The following is a 17,656-nucleotide window of genomic DNA, read 5'->3' on the forward strand; positions in this document are numbered from 1 at the left end:
TATGGGCAGGTGTTGACACCAGAAACACAACAGGACTCACTCCTGGAGAGGACATGAGTATCCTTTCCCAGTCTAACCCACAGTTATAAAAAAAAAATATTCTGGAACAAGTACCTCTGGCCTAGCCAGTGCATAGAGGTGGGGTCAAAGAGAAAGAACCTTAAACTGGAAATCAGAAGTCCTGAAAAAGAGCTCAGTCCCTAACTCAGTGCATGGTCTTGATCTTTTGGAGCTGCAATGCTTTGGTCCACCATCATATAATATGGTGCAGCACAGCTAACGAGAAACAAGAAAATGATGACTTTACTACTCAACCCAAAAGCTATCTAATACAATGAAATGTCCAGAGAAAGCCTAGCTCTCAGTTGGTATTTAGAACTGAAGAGTAAGATGAACTTCCATCATGCTAGTTATTTAATGCCTGCTGCAGACTTGAATTCTAGCTACAATTAATCTGAATCTATAAGGAACTATGCTTTATTTTACATCAGATTCCTTACGGCAGCCCAAATTTGTTAACTTATTTGTATAGTAAGAACTCCCTATTCTACTTTTCTGAAATTAAAAGATGTAGCACATTAATAATAGTGTATATATTATAAATACACACACATTTTTCCCACCTACCAAAAAATATCCAGAGAACAAAATAGTTTTGTTTTGTAATTCTATACATTGCAGTGATCTGAAAGATGGGACATTAAAACAAATTCTGGGATTTAAAAGCACAAACTGGGGCCTCCCCTAGTGGCACAGTGGTTGAGCGCTGGGCTGCGAAGCTACCTGCAGCCTCCCAGCGCTGGTTCAATCTGTGGCCGCTGGCAAGGGTCCCACATGGAACAGCAGTGTATTTCGTCGGTCTGCCTGTTCTGTTTCCCGCTCTGGCTCTGGTGAATTCTCTCACCCTCCCATGCTTCTGACTGTACCCAGTGCTTGTATAAATAAATAAATAAATCTCAAAGATAAATAAATAAATAAATGAATAGATGAATAAATAAATAGATAGATAGATAGATAGATAGATAAATAAATAAATAAATAAATAAATAAATAAATAAATAAATAAATAAATAAATAAATAAATAAATAAATAAATAAAAGCACAAACTGATACTCTCTCCTAGAGGAAAATCAGAAGAGTTAACAGGTTGGGACTTAGATGGCATCCAAAGTGGGTACACTCTTGTGTGAGTGAGCCCTTAATCTGGGTCTCTACACATCCAGGTAGTTAGTGTCAGAACTGAATTGAATTAAAGAACACAGCCTGTGTCTGAAGAGAATCTTTTGATGTTGAAAAACACTACAGACTACGGAACTGGATATCAGCTAAGTTGATTTAAGAAACCATTTATGGATCACTTCTGAATGTTATAATGAATAGAACTGACAACATTATTCAACTGGTTTCTGTAATATATACTTAAGCTGCTTATATAATTACCACTTTCCCTAGCCAAGCACCAAATTTGTCCAGTTGTCTCCTTTGTATCACCATATGTTTCTGGGGGGGGAAAAATGATACAGTTCCAAAGGCTCAATAAGTCACTATGGAGATCCTATTCGCTTGGTCAATGGCCACTTTCAATTGAACATGTTTAAGAAATTCTAGCCAATCAGACATGAAGTTAAGTCTGACAGATGGGATGTAGGAAAGACTTTCTTTGAGGTTAACAAAGACATAAGGAAAAAGAAAATTAGCTATCTGGCACTGAAATTGTTGTGAATTGTTATGTCTTAAACTGTTTTGTAACAATGAGAGAAGGTAGTCTGCAGACCAAGTCAATATGGTAAAGGATGGAAAAATAAAACAGGTCTTTGATAATGTTGTGAGGTCACAGTCAATCCTGGAGTCATTTGTTGGGTTGTCAGAAAAGTCATGATGTATCTTTTCTGGTTTCAAGCAAAAATATGTCATGACTTCTCCGACAACCCAATACTTAAAGAGTTATTTTGTTGTCAGAGATAACTAATGCTTTACTGTTAAAGCCAGTTGACTCAGAGTTTCTTTACTTGTAACCAAAAATACTTTTCTAGCCCCTTATATATGAATATCCACTTAAAAATTCATTTCTGGTGTCAGGCCAATTAAAGAGTCTCCCATTCCTGATATACCTAACTATTTCTTCCTACTTGAAAATAAGAACTTTGTAATTTCTAATGGCAATTAGGAAGTGCAAAGCTGAGCCTTACAAACAAGATGCCATAAGTTTCTCCAATTAAGGTTTCTTATTTAAATTCCTTCAATCCTCCGTTAATAGTTTTTGGTCATAATGAGCAAGAGCTTTTCTTATGGATTGTCTCAAATCCTTATAGTCACTAAACTGAATATAGGCAACTAACACTACAAACTAGCAGTACAGATAAAATACCACAAAGAAACAGAAAAGGAAGCAATGAATTCTTCCTGAAAATCTGGAAAGGAATCTTAGACGTAGCTATTTGCCAAGTAGGGTGATGCTGAGGGCACAATATTCCAAGAAGAAATGTTACAAGCCAAGTGAGATCTGTTAAAGAGAGTAGCACATTTGGGGAATAATGAAAAATCCAGAGAGGTAAGAGAAAACACTCTAACTCAATATACACTGAGGGCTAGCAATGAACAGCAGCTCCATCAACTTTATAAGAAACCGCACTTTCAAAAAATAAGGCAGAATGTATCAGAGGGGAAAGATATCCTAAAAAGGTCACTGGGACCTACACAAGTCAGGATAATATACAGAGCATAATGTTAGAATCAAGGGATTTAAGGCTTTTTTTGGTATTTTTTATTCCATTCTGAAGAGCCATTGGCCAATGTATCCAATGAAGAAGGAAAAAAATGCTTATAAAATTCTATGTTTTAGGGCCTCCCTGGTGGCGCAAGGGGTTAAGCACAGCACTGTGAAGCTATCCACAGCCACTGTAGCACCAGTTCCACCCCCGGCCAGGGAGTTGACCCACATGACATGGCAGACCTCTCCTGTCTTGCCACTGTTCCCCTCAGCAGTGTATTTCAGTGAATCTGCCTGCTCTGTTCCCCACTCTGTCTCTGGTGAATCCTCTCACCCAGCACCTCTGGCCTGTACCCCAGTTCTTGTATGCATGAATAAATAAATCTTAAAAAAAAACATTCTAAGTTACTTCTGTTTCAAACAAAATTACTTTCTTTACCGTGTTTTATACTTTTTTTTAAAAGATTATTTATTTATTTATTTACTTATTTATTTATGCAAGCACTGGGTACAGTCACAAGCGAGAACAGGCAGATGGACAGAAATACACTGCTGAGGGGAGCAGCAGGCGGCAGGAGAGGTCTGCGCACCATGTGGGACCCTCGCTGGCGGCCAGGGATCGAACCGGCGCTGCAGAGGCTGCGGGCAGCTTGGCAGCCTAGCGCTCAACCACTGTACCACCCAGGGAGGCCCATGTTTTATACTCTTAAAGCTATAAAATCCACAATTTTAGTTGTTTTTTAGAAAAAGAATTATAGTGCCTCTAAGCTTACTAAATTGCTGGCTAAATCCTTTCTCCCTTTTTACGTCCCAAACTTGGGCAAGGGGCTGTCAATTTCATGTTCCAATGTGCCTAACAACAAACTATTATTTAAGGGGAAAAAAAAGGAAAACATTCTAACCAAAGATAAGTAGAAAGTAAATTTCTAGCCTCATTAATATATTTTCCTAGTTCAATAAAATATGACCTCTACTAACCAAATCACAAAGACAAAAGAAACCTATATTCGTAAACTCTCAAAATGGAACTCTTCTTTCTTTTAAACAAACCCATTTCCTATACTATTCTCAAGAAATAACTATCAAGACTAATAAATTTGAGGTCTGGAATCTCATGAAGGCTTGTTTATTATTATAAGAAATATACCCTTTATTAATAGTATTAATAAGAAGGTATGGCAATTAATAAGAAGGTATGGCAATTCTGCTCAATAAAAAAATACACTGAGAAAGAAAATTTCAAATTAATAGTTGCGTAACTATGAGATTATCAGCATTTCTGACAACATAACTATATTCTCTTCTGGAACCAGGCAAGTATGACATAACCCTGTGCTTCTTTGACCAAGCAAACATGAAACAAACCATCCATTTTTACCCCATAACTGGTTTGAGGACAAGGAAGAGGAATTTTGTTAGTTAAGCAAAACAACAATTAAAATTGTTTTCTCTATAAGACATGAAATTTCAAAATTGTCATACTGTACTTATATGCTGAGGAACAAAAATTATGCAGGATTTAATTACCCCCCAAATCTAAGTGTGATTAAATTAAATGATCTACCTACTCTTTGTAAGTTCCTGTTTCAGTATCTTCTGTCATGACATCATGTAGGCCCTCCACTGAGATGTTTATGATCCCACAGAATTTATCCTGGATAACACTACAATAAAAGAAGAGCAAAACAAGTTAAATTGAAGTATTTCAAAGGGTAATTCTTGTTATTTTTCTAATTTTCAAATCCTCTTGAAGATGAATAGAAATTTTAGTTCTGAAATGCAAAAGAAATTATTCAGTAAGTATATATCATTTGCTCATTTAAACAACTCCACATTGGGCCTCCCTGGTCGCACAGCAGATGAGCGCTGGGTTGCGAAGCTGCCCTCAGCCTCTGCAGCGCCTGTTCGATCCCCAGCCACAGGCGAGAGTCCCACATGGCACGCAGGTCTCTCCTGCTGCCCACTGCTCCCCTCAGCATTGTGCTTCAGCCCTTCGGCCTGTTCTGCTCCCTGCTCTGGCTCTGGTGAATTCTCTCAACCTCCCACGCTTCTGACTGTACCCAGTGCTTGTATAAATAAATAAATAAATCTTTAAAACAAAACAAAACAAACAAACAAAAAAAAAAACAACTCCACATTGTTTTCAGTAACCTCTTTTTTAGTCAAAATGCACATGTGTAAAACTATAGGTTTTTTGTGTGTGTGTGTGTGTGGGACCCTCGCTCAACCGCTGCGCCACCAGGGGAGGCCCTAAAACTATAGTTCTTAATCTTGTCTTAGTATTTCCTGTAGGTACAGCATTTTAAGGAATTTTCTAGAACTATAAAAACTATATCTATAGAATATGTGAGCTGCAGAAACAAACTTCATGCAGCGGTGCTTCATCCTGGCTTTTGAAAACTATGCAGTAAAGAAAAAACAAATCAATCCATCTTTCATGTGCTTGTTCACCCTACTTAAAAACCATGCTTCCTTAAAATTGCCTCTGACCTCTTGCATCATGATGAACCCACGCACAGGTATTCGAAAAACTAAATGCACTTAGAAAGATAAAATTTCTCATGGCCAAAGGCACAATAAATTAAATATTCTAATATTCACTTGGTTAGACTAAACAATATTTGGTTAAATGAGAATAGGACTCTAATTTCTTTTTGTCCCATTTTTATTAGTATTTGTCCTAGTGAATATTTTATACTTTTCACTGTTTTAGGTAACTGACCCATCACCATAAAACATGATCTTTATATTACTTCTCTGTAAGGGATGAAGCTACATACTTATATCACAAGGTCAACCCCTGGCACCAGGGAGGAAAACAAGCACGCAGGGACACAAAATTTTTGATTACCCTTTCCGAAGAGCTTTACAATCTAAAATTGATGTTTGAAGTTTTTCACAGTAGCAGGCCCAAGAAATAAATGAATCAGAACCTAGTCACAGAACTTCTCTACTCTGGAAATGCAAATCAAAACCACAAGACACCACCTCATACTCATGATAAAAACCAGAAACAACTGTTGGCAAGGATGTGCAAAGAAAGAAACTCTTGTACACTGTTAGTGAGAATGTGGACTAATTCAGCCCCTTTAGTAAACAGCATGGAGGCGTCTCAATAATGCTGTAAATAGAAATACCACACTGAGCAACTCCATTCCTCAGTATCCATGGAATGCAAAGTTACTAATTCAAAGGGATATATGCATGCCTATGTTCACTATATCACTATTTACAATAACCAAGTTACGGAAACAATCTAAATACTCAAAGACAGGTGAGGGAATAAAGAAGGTGTGGTATAGATACATAACAGAATATTCAGCTATAAAAAAGGTGAAATCTTGTCATTTGTGTTAACATAGAATTATGCTAAGTGAAATTAGGAGAAAGACAAATACTGAATGATTTAATACATGTGGCATATGAAGAAACAAAACAAAGGAACACATAAACTAAACTAAATGAACCCTAGAAACATAAATGTAGATTCAAGCTACTATGGGGAGTCAAGGAGAATTTAGATGGAGAAAAATGGGGGGAGGAAGTCCAATGGTCAATGGTGTAGGATATTGGTGCTTTGATGGTGGTGACAGTATGGTAACATACATTTAGATCTCATACAGTACTGTAGACCAGTGTTCCCTCAACACAAAATAATTATAGGAAAGAAATATACTCTAGCCAAATCACTATTATTCAACTTAAATATCAACCTAATTAACATTTGGAGTCACTATCACAATACTGTATCTTAAATATAGGGGGTCAGTGGAGTTAGGTAAGAAAGCAAATTTCTAGGCACCAAAAAAAAAACTAACCAGTAAGATTTTCTGGTAACTACATTTCTCTGCTTATATTGTTTAACAGGATTAAGTACAGAATAGTTTAATGAAAGAAAAAGGTAAAAGAAGAAAGTTCTGATTTATTGGTCTTGTTTCAGAATTTGTCCATAGCAGAGACTACAAGTGGTAACATTCACACTAAAATTAGGGTTTATTTTCCTCCTCCAGATATTTTCTAGGATCTTGGCTGCAAATACATTTGTCACTTAAATGGAGACACACATCTTTTTTACTCCATATTCTCTACATGGTCATGGAAAATTGTATTAATAAATCTAGTTCCTCTGTCAAATACTAGCAAAAAAATAGGATAAAAAATTCACACTGGAAATTTACTGTTATTTTAAAATGAAAGTTGAACATTTTTCCATCAACCTTCTTTCTTACAAACATTTTCTAGCCTCAGGAATTTTACAGCCCTTTCCAAGTGCTAGGAATTCTATCACCTGGAATTTACCCGGTTAATTGTATTTACAATAAGAATATAACTATAAGTGTATATGGTCCTTGAGTCTAGAATCAGTGCTCAAGCAAGGTTTCATTGGTAAAAAGCAGATAATTGAAAATAACAGGTTTTGAAAGTCAAAACATAAACTCAAGTAGACATAATTTTTTTTTTTTGCTCTTTGGCGTCTCAAATAAAACAAACTTTTTTATTAAGGCTAGAAAAAGGAATACCACAGAATATCATAGAATAAGCCTTATTTTATCAAAAACAAGACTTTCCAAAACCAAAGATCCCAACTAAGTCAGGGTTTATGCATATGCACTGGGAACTGAAGACATACAAGAAGACATGGAGATAAAGTGAAAAAAGAAGACAACATTATGTATTTGTGTAAAGTGTGTACAAATATATATAATCTCACACTATTCAGGATCAGAAAACTACTTCCTGCTAAAATAGTGTGTCTACTACACCACATGATGCTTCAAGAGTTAGAAGCGGGGCCTCCCTGGTGGCACAGGTGGGTGAGCGTAGTGCTGTGAAGCTGTCCAGAGCCTCAGCAGCGCGGGTTCGATCCAGGCCAGCCGGGGAGCTACCCACATGGCGCAGCAGACCTCTCCTATGTCGCCTGCTGCTCCCCACTCTGTCTCTGGTGAATACTCTCACCCTCCCACACATCTGGCCTGTACCCCGGTTCCTATATGCACAAATAATCTTAAAAAAAAAGTCACAAGCAACAATAAAGGCACATGAGACCAGCACATAAGACTGCAGACTATACATTTCCTTTATTCTCTTCTTTCCCCAGGGAAACTCTCTTTTAACCCACAGGGTTTCCCACATTAATGTGTAGTCACAAGATCCTACCAACTTCAGCAGAGTGATGTCTAAAGGTACTAAACAACTTTAGTCAGTTTTTTTTTTTTTTTTGCATAAAGTTTTTCTTTCTTTAAACTTTGCTTAAAATAGTGTAATACTAGTATAGGGAAAAAAATAGCTCTATCATCTTGTCACCAATATTCCACAGCTGTGAAATCAGTAAGAGACTAGATAATAAAGCAATCTAAGAAAACCCCTGGGCCTACCTGGTGGAGCAAGGAGTTAAGACGCAACCTATGAAGCTGTCCGTAGTCTCTATAGCACAAGTTCGGTCCCCCAGCTGGCTAGGGAGCAACCCACATGGTGCAGCAGACCTCTCCTGACTCACCCACTGCTCCCCTCAGCAGTGTACTTCAGTCGATCCACCCGTTCTGTTCCCTACTGTGTCTCTGGTGAATCTTCTCATCCCCTACACCTCTGGCCTGTACCCCAGCTCTTGTATGCATAAATAAATAAATAAATAAATCTTAAAAACAAAAAACAAAAAAAACTCCGAAGTTACCTAAGGGCTCATCATTAAATATAGTAACAGAAAAGAAAAAAATAGACATTTTAATAAAAAAAATATAATGGCTCTTTCTAGGAGAAAAACTTGCTCTTCGGCCAGAGTTAGGCATAAATAAAGTCTAATCAGTAAACACAACAGAGTTCTGTTTTGTGTCACAAACCCCATTCTCCTTCTTAGTCCAAAGCAGCACATTTTATTTTTTAAAAGATTTATTTATTTTTTATACAAGCACTGGGTACAGTCAGAAGTGCGGGAGGGTGAGAGAATTCACCAGAGCCAGAGCAGGGAACAGAACAGGCAGACCGCGCCACGTGGGACCCTTGCCGGCGGCCGGGGATCGAACCTGTGTTGCAGAGGCTGCAGGCAGCTTCGCAGCCCAGCGCTCAACCACTGCGCCACCAGGAGAGGCCCCAAAGCAGCACATCTTATTACAGGACCACACTCAGGTTCTAAGCCTATGATGGAAAATATTTGTGACACCAACTTGGTACAACCCCTAAAATTAAAGCTGTTTTTCAAAACTTTGTAAAAGAGTTTCCGACATTTTCTTTTCCCTTTTTCAAGCCTTAAAAATAAATACGGCACATTTTACTGTTATTGTCATGGTGTAGGTTAGATAATTAGGTAAAAATGCCCATGTGATTTCCCCTCAATTTCAAGCTTAAACAGTTGGGTATTTTTCTTTTAATCCTTAAGCTCAAAAAAATGTCAAAATATGTATGTTTGAAATATTGAATTTCTTGATCTGAGTTATTTGTCCAATAGTAACATTGGTATAGATGGGATTTGAATAAAAGTTAGTATTACTTGGGGGATACCTAAAAATAAAACATACAAGGAAACAGGAAAGAAGAGAATAAACTTGTTAACTCAAACACAGGTTGTCATAAAACAGCAGATCAGCAAAGTAAACCTAAAACTTTATGTATGAGAAAGCTGAGGATTCTAAGAATAAAAAGTAGTAGACAGAGCATGAGGAAGTACACAAGTTTATTTTTTCTTATTACTTACCTGTTCACACAAATCTCTCACTCTCCCACAAATATCCATCCTTACCTGTACCCATCATTTAGCCTTGAGCTATGAACACAGTGGTAACCCCTCACTTCCAGAAGACGATGAGACCCCAGGCTACACCACTCCATCATCTGTGACCGTCCATTTCCTGTCCACTCCTGCTGAAGTCTGTCCCATACCACTGAAGTCCTCACCAACAACCTGACACCAAATCTACTCCATTGCCAGGAGGGGGTTGGGAGTATGTTCCCAGTTATACCAGAAGTGGGGATACGCTTCTGAAATGTCACACTGAAATTCTAAATATATTTAGAAGGTATAGTGATATACACAATCAGTCGTTGAACTCATTACTTTCTCATTTACTTTATGGAGTGAAGGGGGAGACTTTTTTTGGTATGCCTTGGAAACTTACCCACCTTTTATAAAATTTAGTAGAAAAACTATATGTGTATCTAAAACTATCTTTTCCTGAGTTTGCTAATCAAGAATCCTTAGGAAATAGTATAGAGCTATAAAAACCTTAAGAAAAGTAAGCTTCCTAAGCTTCATCAATTGAGAATCTTACTTGGTTTTAACCTTGCTGTTTTTTCAATAGAGTGGAGTGCTATTCAAGATGTGAAAAAATGAAATGCTGAAATTATAGCAGAAAATTTCTTTGCACCTATCTTAAGTTTAAAATGTACAATTATTGGGCCTCCCTGGTGGCGCAGCGGTTGAGCTGCGCAGTGCCGGTTTGACTCTGCAGTGCCGGTTCGATCCCCGACTGCTCCCCCGCCACCGGAGGAGGGTCCCACATGGCGCGCAGACCTCTCCTGCAGCCCGCTGCTCCCCTTAGCAGTGTACTTCGGTCCTTCTGCCTGCTCTGCTCCCCACTCTGGCTCTGGTGAATTCTCTCACCTTCCCGTGCTTCTGACTGTACCCAGTGCTTGTATAAATAAATAAATAAATAAATCTTTAAAAAAAATAAAAAAATAAAATAAATAAAATGTACAATTATCAAATAGTGATTTGTGAGCACTCTAAAACATTTTTTTTTTTTTTTTCGAAGTACACTGCTGAGGGGAGCAGCGGGCGGCAGGAGAGGTCTGCGCGCCATGTGGGACCCTCCTCCAGTGGCCAGGGAGTAGCCGGGGATCGAACCAGCGCCGCAGAGGCAGCGTGCAGCTTCGCAACCCAGCACTCAACCGCTGCGCCACCGGGGAGGCCCCTCTAAAACATTTTTAAAGGAGTGGCTATGACAAAAACTAGAATGAAAACCATCTTGCATAACTATCGTTCCACATATACAAATTAATAATAAAAATTAAAATTTTCTAGTCAAACCTAAATCAGTAAATTATATATAAAAACAAAAATTTGAGTTTCTAAATAACTTTTTATAAATTTGAGATTTTGTTTTAAGACCCAGACAAACACGTCATACGGATTTTTCCTAACTTCAAATAGCCACTTATTGCTGATCACAAATATCTTTAAGAGGATATGGTTTAGGGCCTCCCCGGTGGCGCAGCGGTTGAGCGCTGGGTTGCGAAACTGCGCACGGCCTCTGTGGCGCCGGTTCGATCCCCGGCTGCTCCCCGGCCACCGGAGGAGGGTCCCACATGGCGCGCAGACCTCTCCTGCCGCCCGCTGCTCCCCTCAGCAGTGTACCTCGGTCCTTCTGCCTGCTCTGCTCCCCGCTCTGGCTCTGGTGAATTCTCTCACCCTCCCGCGCTTCTGACTGTACCCAGTGCGTGTATAAACAAAACAAACAAACCAGCAAACAAATAAATAAAGCATGCCTCTATTAAAAAAAAAAAAAAAAAAAAAGAGGATATGGTTTACATCATGGAGGAAGAGGGCATAAAAGGGTTTCTTTCCTTTCACTTTAAATATTTTTACATTGTTTGAATTATTTTTGTAAGAAGCATGTATGTTTAGCAGTTAAAGAAAAACTTATTTGGAGTTGTAGGGGTTATGAAGACTCAATAACAAAAAAAATTATTATAAAAAATGTCTTTCAATGTGAAACAAATATCACAAACTCTTTCATAAGAACCAATTTATGCAAGACCAGTTTTATTTAAAATATATTCATGTTTTCTACTGAACTCAACCTAGGACAAAGCTTTAAACTAGGCAAGGAAAAGCTCTTGGGGTGGGAGGATTTTAATTTTTCCTTGCAATTTCCAGTATATCACAAAACCACTCCTCCACTCCTTCCTGCTTTTCTCACAGATATCTTAGGGCAGTGGTTCTCAAAGTGTGGTCTGTAGACCAGCAGCATGAACAGAGTCACAGGTCTCACTCCAGACTTTTCAGTCAGGAGCTTGGGAAGGACAGGGACAGAAGTCTGTAGTTTCAGCTTCCAGCTGATTCTGAGTCTGAGAACGTCTGTCTTAAGGTATATTGGACAATATAACACCTTCTTATAATTACTTTAATCTCACAATACAAAGTTGATAATTATCACTTGCTTTAAACACTCCCAGATTGTTTCAGGCTAATTTTATATTGATAGTATTAACTTTGAATAATAAAAAACAGAAATTTGGAAGAAGACAGTATAATGCTTAAGAAAATTTTAACATATATTGGTTCAGTCACTACTTACAGAATGAGAATGGACACTTACCATATGCCTAATATTCTACAGATGATAAACATAAGCAGAAATTTATGCTGACAGAGAAAAACATTATATCACTTCCATAACTTCCGTTCTTATCAATCTATACTAAAGATTCTCAACTGAGGCTACTCCATCTCCTGGGGCTCTTTCATCTTATTCTGCCTCATATACATCCGTCTTCCAAAATCATGAGCAAAGCGGTAGCTGTTATTGTTTCACTTTCTTTGTAAAGGCAGCACAAAAAACTAACACCTTTGACTTGATACTTGCCTGCCAACAGTCTGCCAATCACCAAGGCAGTTCCTCTTACTTCCAAAGTAGCTCTGGCCCCATCCTTCTACTACCACTATCCTGGCCTAGGACTTGAGCATTTCCCCACTGATTAGTGATTCAGATTCATACTCAATTCATCCTGTCTCCAGACTCACTGCTCCTTCTGGAAGGTGTACTTTCTAAAGAGTAAATTTGATCATGCCAGTCAACTGTTTAAAATCCTTGCATGGCTCCTTAAGGGGAAAAAAAAAAAAAAAAACATGAAATTACTGTATCTTTCATAATCTGATCTCTATTCACCTGCAATTATCATACCACCACCAATAGCTTCAGTAGTACTGAATTTTATTTCTTGCAAATCAGTATTTCTTTTTCTTCTGTCTTTCTTATATAACTTTATTCCTACCTACTATTCAGCTCTCTTCTTTGGGCTAAATTAAATTCTATTTTCCTTCAAGATCTAGTTTCATTACTTTTCTCATAAAAGTATTCTTCACCTCCACAAGCTATATACCAAACAGCACCTCCAAGTACAGTCCTTATCATACTATTCAACAACCATGTGCCTTCTCTACATGTCCAGGTCTACATGAACAGGAACCATATGCATGTTGCAAAAAATTAATACTTTAGCACCTAGGAACCAGCATAGCATGAAACTAAAAGTCTGGGTTCTAGAGTCAGAAAAACCTAAAAAGCATCACAAGCTGTGAGAATTTGAGAACATTTCTTACACTCACTCTGCCTAGCTTTCCTTACTGGTAAAATGTAGAATAGTACTGTCTTAGAAAGCATATGAAGGATTAAATGTGGTATGTGAAACATTTTGCATAGTGCTTGGTACATAGAAATATTGACTATTATTATTACTTAATACAGTGCCTATTGAAGAAAAAATATTTGTTGAATGAACACACTATTCACAAATTATTAAAAACATACACTTTATTAATGCTAAACTCATATAATTCATTATATTTCCAAATGAAGTTTATAATTCTATAAGGAGGCTTCAGTTCTATTTATATCCATCACACTGAAGTTTTCTTATAGCCAATATTTAGATGAATTATAAAGCAGAATGTTCAAAAAGAATAACCTGTGCCTCACTTTCAGGGTCAATTTGTTTATGAAGTCGAATCTGCTCTAGACCAGGGCTTTCTAGAGAATTTGGGGAAGTATTACAAATTGAGGCAGTTACATTATACCTTGCTGACTGGTAAAAACTGTAGTATTCAAGTCTATTTTCTCCTGAGTTTTCTGGTGCCTTTACTTTTTGTTTAAATTGAACAACTTTGTATATCAAAAAAATGATCAAAACACAAGCTAAAATGAAAAAAGCCAGCAAAATGTCAAAAGCCACATTCAACTTTTCAACTTCTTGTGTACAAATCAGAGCTGTTTTCCCTGACTCTGAAGTAGCATCAATTGGGATAGCACTGTTTTTTTCCAAGTTCAAGTTAACAGAAGAAGTAATCTGTATTTGCACAGGTAACACTGCAGTAGTCTCTAATGGATTACCCAAAGTATTCTTTTGAAAAAATCTACTGGCAGGTGAAGTACGAATTTGTTCCCAAAAAGTTACGCTCTCAATATTTTCCAAATGTTTCCCATTTGTGGTTACTTTATGCCAGGCCATCATTAACGCAGTGGTCTTGCGATGAATGTGAAGAGATTTTACAGCCCAAGCTCTGGATACATTTGTTGAAGATGTATCACAATTTGGAAAGACAGTCCACTTAATATAATGCAACGTTCTGCCACGCATGGATGGGGGATTCTGACAAGAGATGTTTAAGTAATGGTTGAAGATGCTAGTCAGTTGCGAAGGCCCAATAGTTTGTAGTTACATTTCCAAGGATTAGAATTTGCCTGAAGATGAGTCAATGAAGACAATGGCTTAAGGACCCTTGGATGTAAGTCTGTAAGATTATTAAATGACAGATTAAGGATCTTCAAAGATGCTCTTGTTTTCAAATGTGTCATGATCAATGCTGACTATTCTGTTTCTACAAAATTGCAGTAAATTAAATTATTTAACAAGCTACTGTCAATTTTCTAAATCATTATAACTTAAAATCAAATGTTTGATCATTAGTTCCACTAAATCCAGTCCTAGTAACATATTCAATTTTTTTAGTTTTTTATGAAATACTGTAGTTGATAAGTCCTTTAAATGCAAAGGGCTTGTGATTTACAAGACAAAGAAGTTTTTTAAGATTCTTAAGCAGTTCAAAAACATATGGTGGTTCCTTTGTTAAATTAGTACCTTCTAGATAAAAATAATTCAGGTTTCCAAGATGCTGAAAGCCTGAATCTGATATTTAGAATTTTATTGATTGATAAATCAAGTATCTGAAAAGCAATCATACCAACAAAGGTACCACTCCCAAGGAAAGCAAGGGAATTCCGTAGTAGATTTAAGTACTGAACTGAAACTAGATCATTAAATACTTCCTTTAAAACAAAAGGTATGTGATTAGACTGCAAATATATATTAGGAAGATTGGAAAGTTCCTCAAAAATTCCAGGATCCAAGCATTTTATATAAAATTATTATTTAGACATAGAAAGTATAATATCTCAACTGAACAAAGGTTTTTGGATAGGTACACACAATGCTAGAATTATCCAAATACAATACTACCAAAGCTTGATAAAAACAAAAAAATTCACTTAATTCACTTTCATTTATGAGATATATTCAGTTCAACTAGATACAAAGAAACTGTACTTTCAGGAAAATTCTTGGGAATACTTGAATGGCCTAAGTTACAGCAGTTAATTTGTCTCCAGTGCTGAACTGGCAAATAGACAAAAATCCAAACATCTGTTTATGAAATAATAATAAAAGATAATAGGTAACAAGTAGAAACAATCACAGACAAGGCAGAGAAAAGTATAAGCCATGCATAGCCTTGTTCTTAATTTTTCTATCAGAATTGGCCATAAAAAGGAAAAATTTTAAATTATTAAAAATTTCTTAAAATGAAAGTTTGGTAATACTAGATTTCTGTATTTTGTATTACTTATATTAGGATCAGCTAATAATGTTAAGTCTCGTAATTCACACCATGTGATAGCATAAAAAATAGAATGTGTTCTAGAATTATTAACATTTTCAGGTCATTAACCCACAGCTTGATAAAAATGAAAATTCAAATTTAATGAGCTAAAAAAAAAATGTTTGCTAACTCAATTTAAAATATTACAAATGACAATGACAAAAAGGACAAATGATGATGTAAGGATAACATTCTATGAATGTTCCTTTATTAACTATATTAATTAAATAACATGAAAATACAAATTCATTACAGAATAATTAAACTCTCTAAACTACAATTTTTTATACAACCAAATTATTTTTCACTTCAGCTAAAAGTTCATATTTTAAATAAATAATCTTACCAAGAACAGGAAATTCATATTATTAACACTCGGCTGATTCAAGTAAAGGTTTTCTTTTTAAATCTGAAGAGCGACATTTCTAAACTCCATTTCTGTCAGTGGCACTGCTGACCTCCACCCAGTCACCTCTTTTTTTTTTTAAAAAAAGTCACAGTTTGCTCAGGAAACACCACTCTTCACACAGGTTCCTCTAAAGTCAGTTTGTAAAACAGAGGTTGCCATGGATACAGGAAATTGAGAGACAGGAAGCAATTTTATCTGTGTTTTAAACGTATTGTTGAAAGGAAATCTCAGGAACTTTTTTCACAATGCAGTTAATTTGAGTTTTCCTTATGCCCACACCAAAATATCTCATAATTTAAAAATAAGTTTTTTTTAAAAAGGAAACCTGAAAATTTATATATGCAGAATGAAAGAACTATCAAAAACAGACTATTGAGTGGAAAAAGCTGAATTAAGATGTAATTAAGTAACATAATCTCTGTGAAAGTTTTTTTTTTTTATTTCACATATAGTTGACATCACTCCTCCTCTTTGTACAATGTCTGCTTTCTCCTCTCAGATCAACGAAAGCTTTAAATGCAAAAAATATTCATATTGTTATGTATATACCTTAGGGAAACTTCAGCTTTGTTTTACTTCTTAAAGAAAAGGTAGCAAAACAAGCAATCTAGAATGGTACATAAGTTATTACATTATCTTCTGTGTTCTCCTTTAATTTTTCAAATAAAAAAATAAATTACTATCAATTAGTATTTTAATATATATGCCTTAAATAAAATGATATGAAGTAGCATACCAACAAAAATACCATGTAAAGGTCTTTGCATACCAACAAAACTTAGGGAGAGCTAAAGAGGCCTCTGAATGACTTTCACCCTACAGACTCTAAATCAGCTTGACTCTTTCAGGAATATCTCTATGTGTAATGTAACATTTTAGGTAAGGATTTAAAGAAATTCCATATAAGAGAATAACTGTTCTCATAAAAGTTACTTATGGATCCTAAGAGTAAGAGAATCAAAATTTGAAATAGGGCATATAACAATGTAGCAACAGTTAAAATACTGGCATTTTTCCTTAATGTAGGGGGAAATTTTCATGAGGAACAGTATTTCAATACAGATTTACTTTTAAGTTGCAAGGGAAGAAAAATAAACGACATAGTGGACAAATCAGACAACACCTTGACTAGAATTAACATTGATGATGAGAAGCAAGTAGACATCACGTGCTGCTGGATGTGATTTCAAGGTCACAATATCACTTATGTGACATTCCAATCAGGGAAATAACCTGAATCTAACTGTGAAGGAAGAAAGGAGAGAAGGAGTGATGGAGAGACATAAAGTGAGAAAAGGAGAGAAAGAACTGTACTATTCAAAAACATTGGTCTAATTGCTTCTCAGTCTTTTGGCTAAGATCAAGTACAAAAATGGTAGTCTTAAAAGACCCAGGAAATGATATTACAGAGTAAAACAGACTACAAAGATATGGCAAATGCAAATAATACCTCAGACCAGACTGAAGAATTTAGGGATAAAAGGTTATGATCTATGCAACTTACACAAAATGAAATATCATGTGAATGTGTGTATGTGTATGAGAAAGAAAGGGAGAAATACTCTAATCACATTTTATACCCGCGGAATTTACATTCTAGTGGGGAAGATGGTCATTAAAAAAGTACTAGATATCCAAATATCCTTCAGTAGCTGAATGTAATATATTCATATAATGGAATTCTACTCCGAAAATAAAAGAACATTCTAAGGACACACACAACAGCTCGGATGAATTTAATTACAGTTGCGGAATGAGAAAACCACTTATATGACATTCTCCAAAGATAACATTATAGTTAAAAAGAAATTATGAGTGGTTGCCAGGGGTTAGCGATCATGGGAGGATGTAATTCCCAGGATATATATAGCACAAGGGAATTTCCTGAAA

The 17,656-nt window shown here is 36.3% G+C and overlaps 2 protein-coding genes across 2 annotated transcripts in view; both read right to left on the reverse strand.

Annotated features, from left to right (window-relative positions):
• The window catches only part of IPO11 (importin 11), a gene marked incomplete at its 5' end in the record, with an annotated part of 133,096 nt that overhangs the window by 19,948 nt on the left and 95,492 nt on the right, over positions 1 to 17,656 (reverse strand). The window contains one exon of the mRNA XM_084233994.1: positions 4,280 to 4,375. Coding sequence (XP_084090120.1) covers positions 4,280 to 4,375 — 96 coding nt within the window. The remainder of the gene's footprint in view (positions 1 to 4,279; positions 4,376 to 17,656) is intronic.
• On the reverse strand, positions 13,362 to 15,221 carry LRRC70 (leucine rich repeat containing 70; the record flags this gene model as incomplete). The annotated part of the gene is given in 15 exon segments (XM_084233183.1): positions 13,362 to 14,089; positions 14,092 to 14,110; positions 14,114 to 14,258; positions 14,260 to 14,305; positions 14,308 to 14,345; positions 14,347 to 14,385; positions 14,387 to 14,437; positions 14,439 to 14,457; positions 14,460 to 14,617; positions 14,619 to 14,839; positions 14,842 to 14,874; positions 14,880 to 14,985; positions 14,987 to 15,083; positions 15,086 to 15,170; positions 15,174 to 15,221. Coding segments are annotated over 15 exon segments (1,818 nt in total). The 5' UTR covers positions 15,207 to 15,221.

Source organism: Talpa europaea (assembly GCF_964194135.1).
Source record: "Talpa europaea genome assembly, chromosome: 5".
In the NCBI taxonomy this organism is placed as follows: domain Eukaryota; kingdom Metazoa; phylum Chordata; class Mammalia; order Eulipotyphla; family Talpidae; genus Talpa; species Talpa europaea.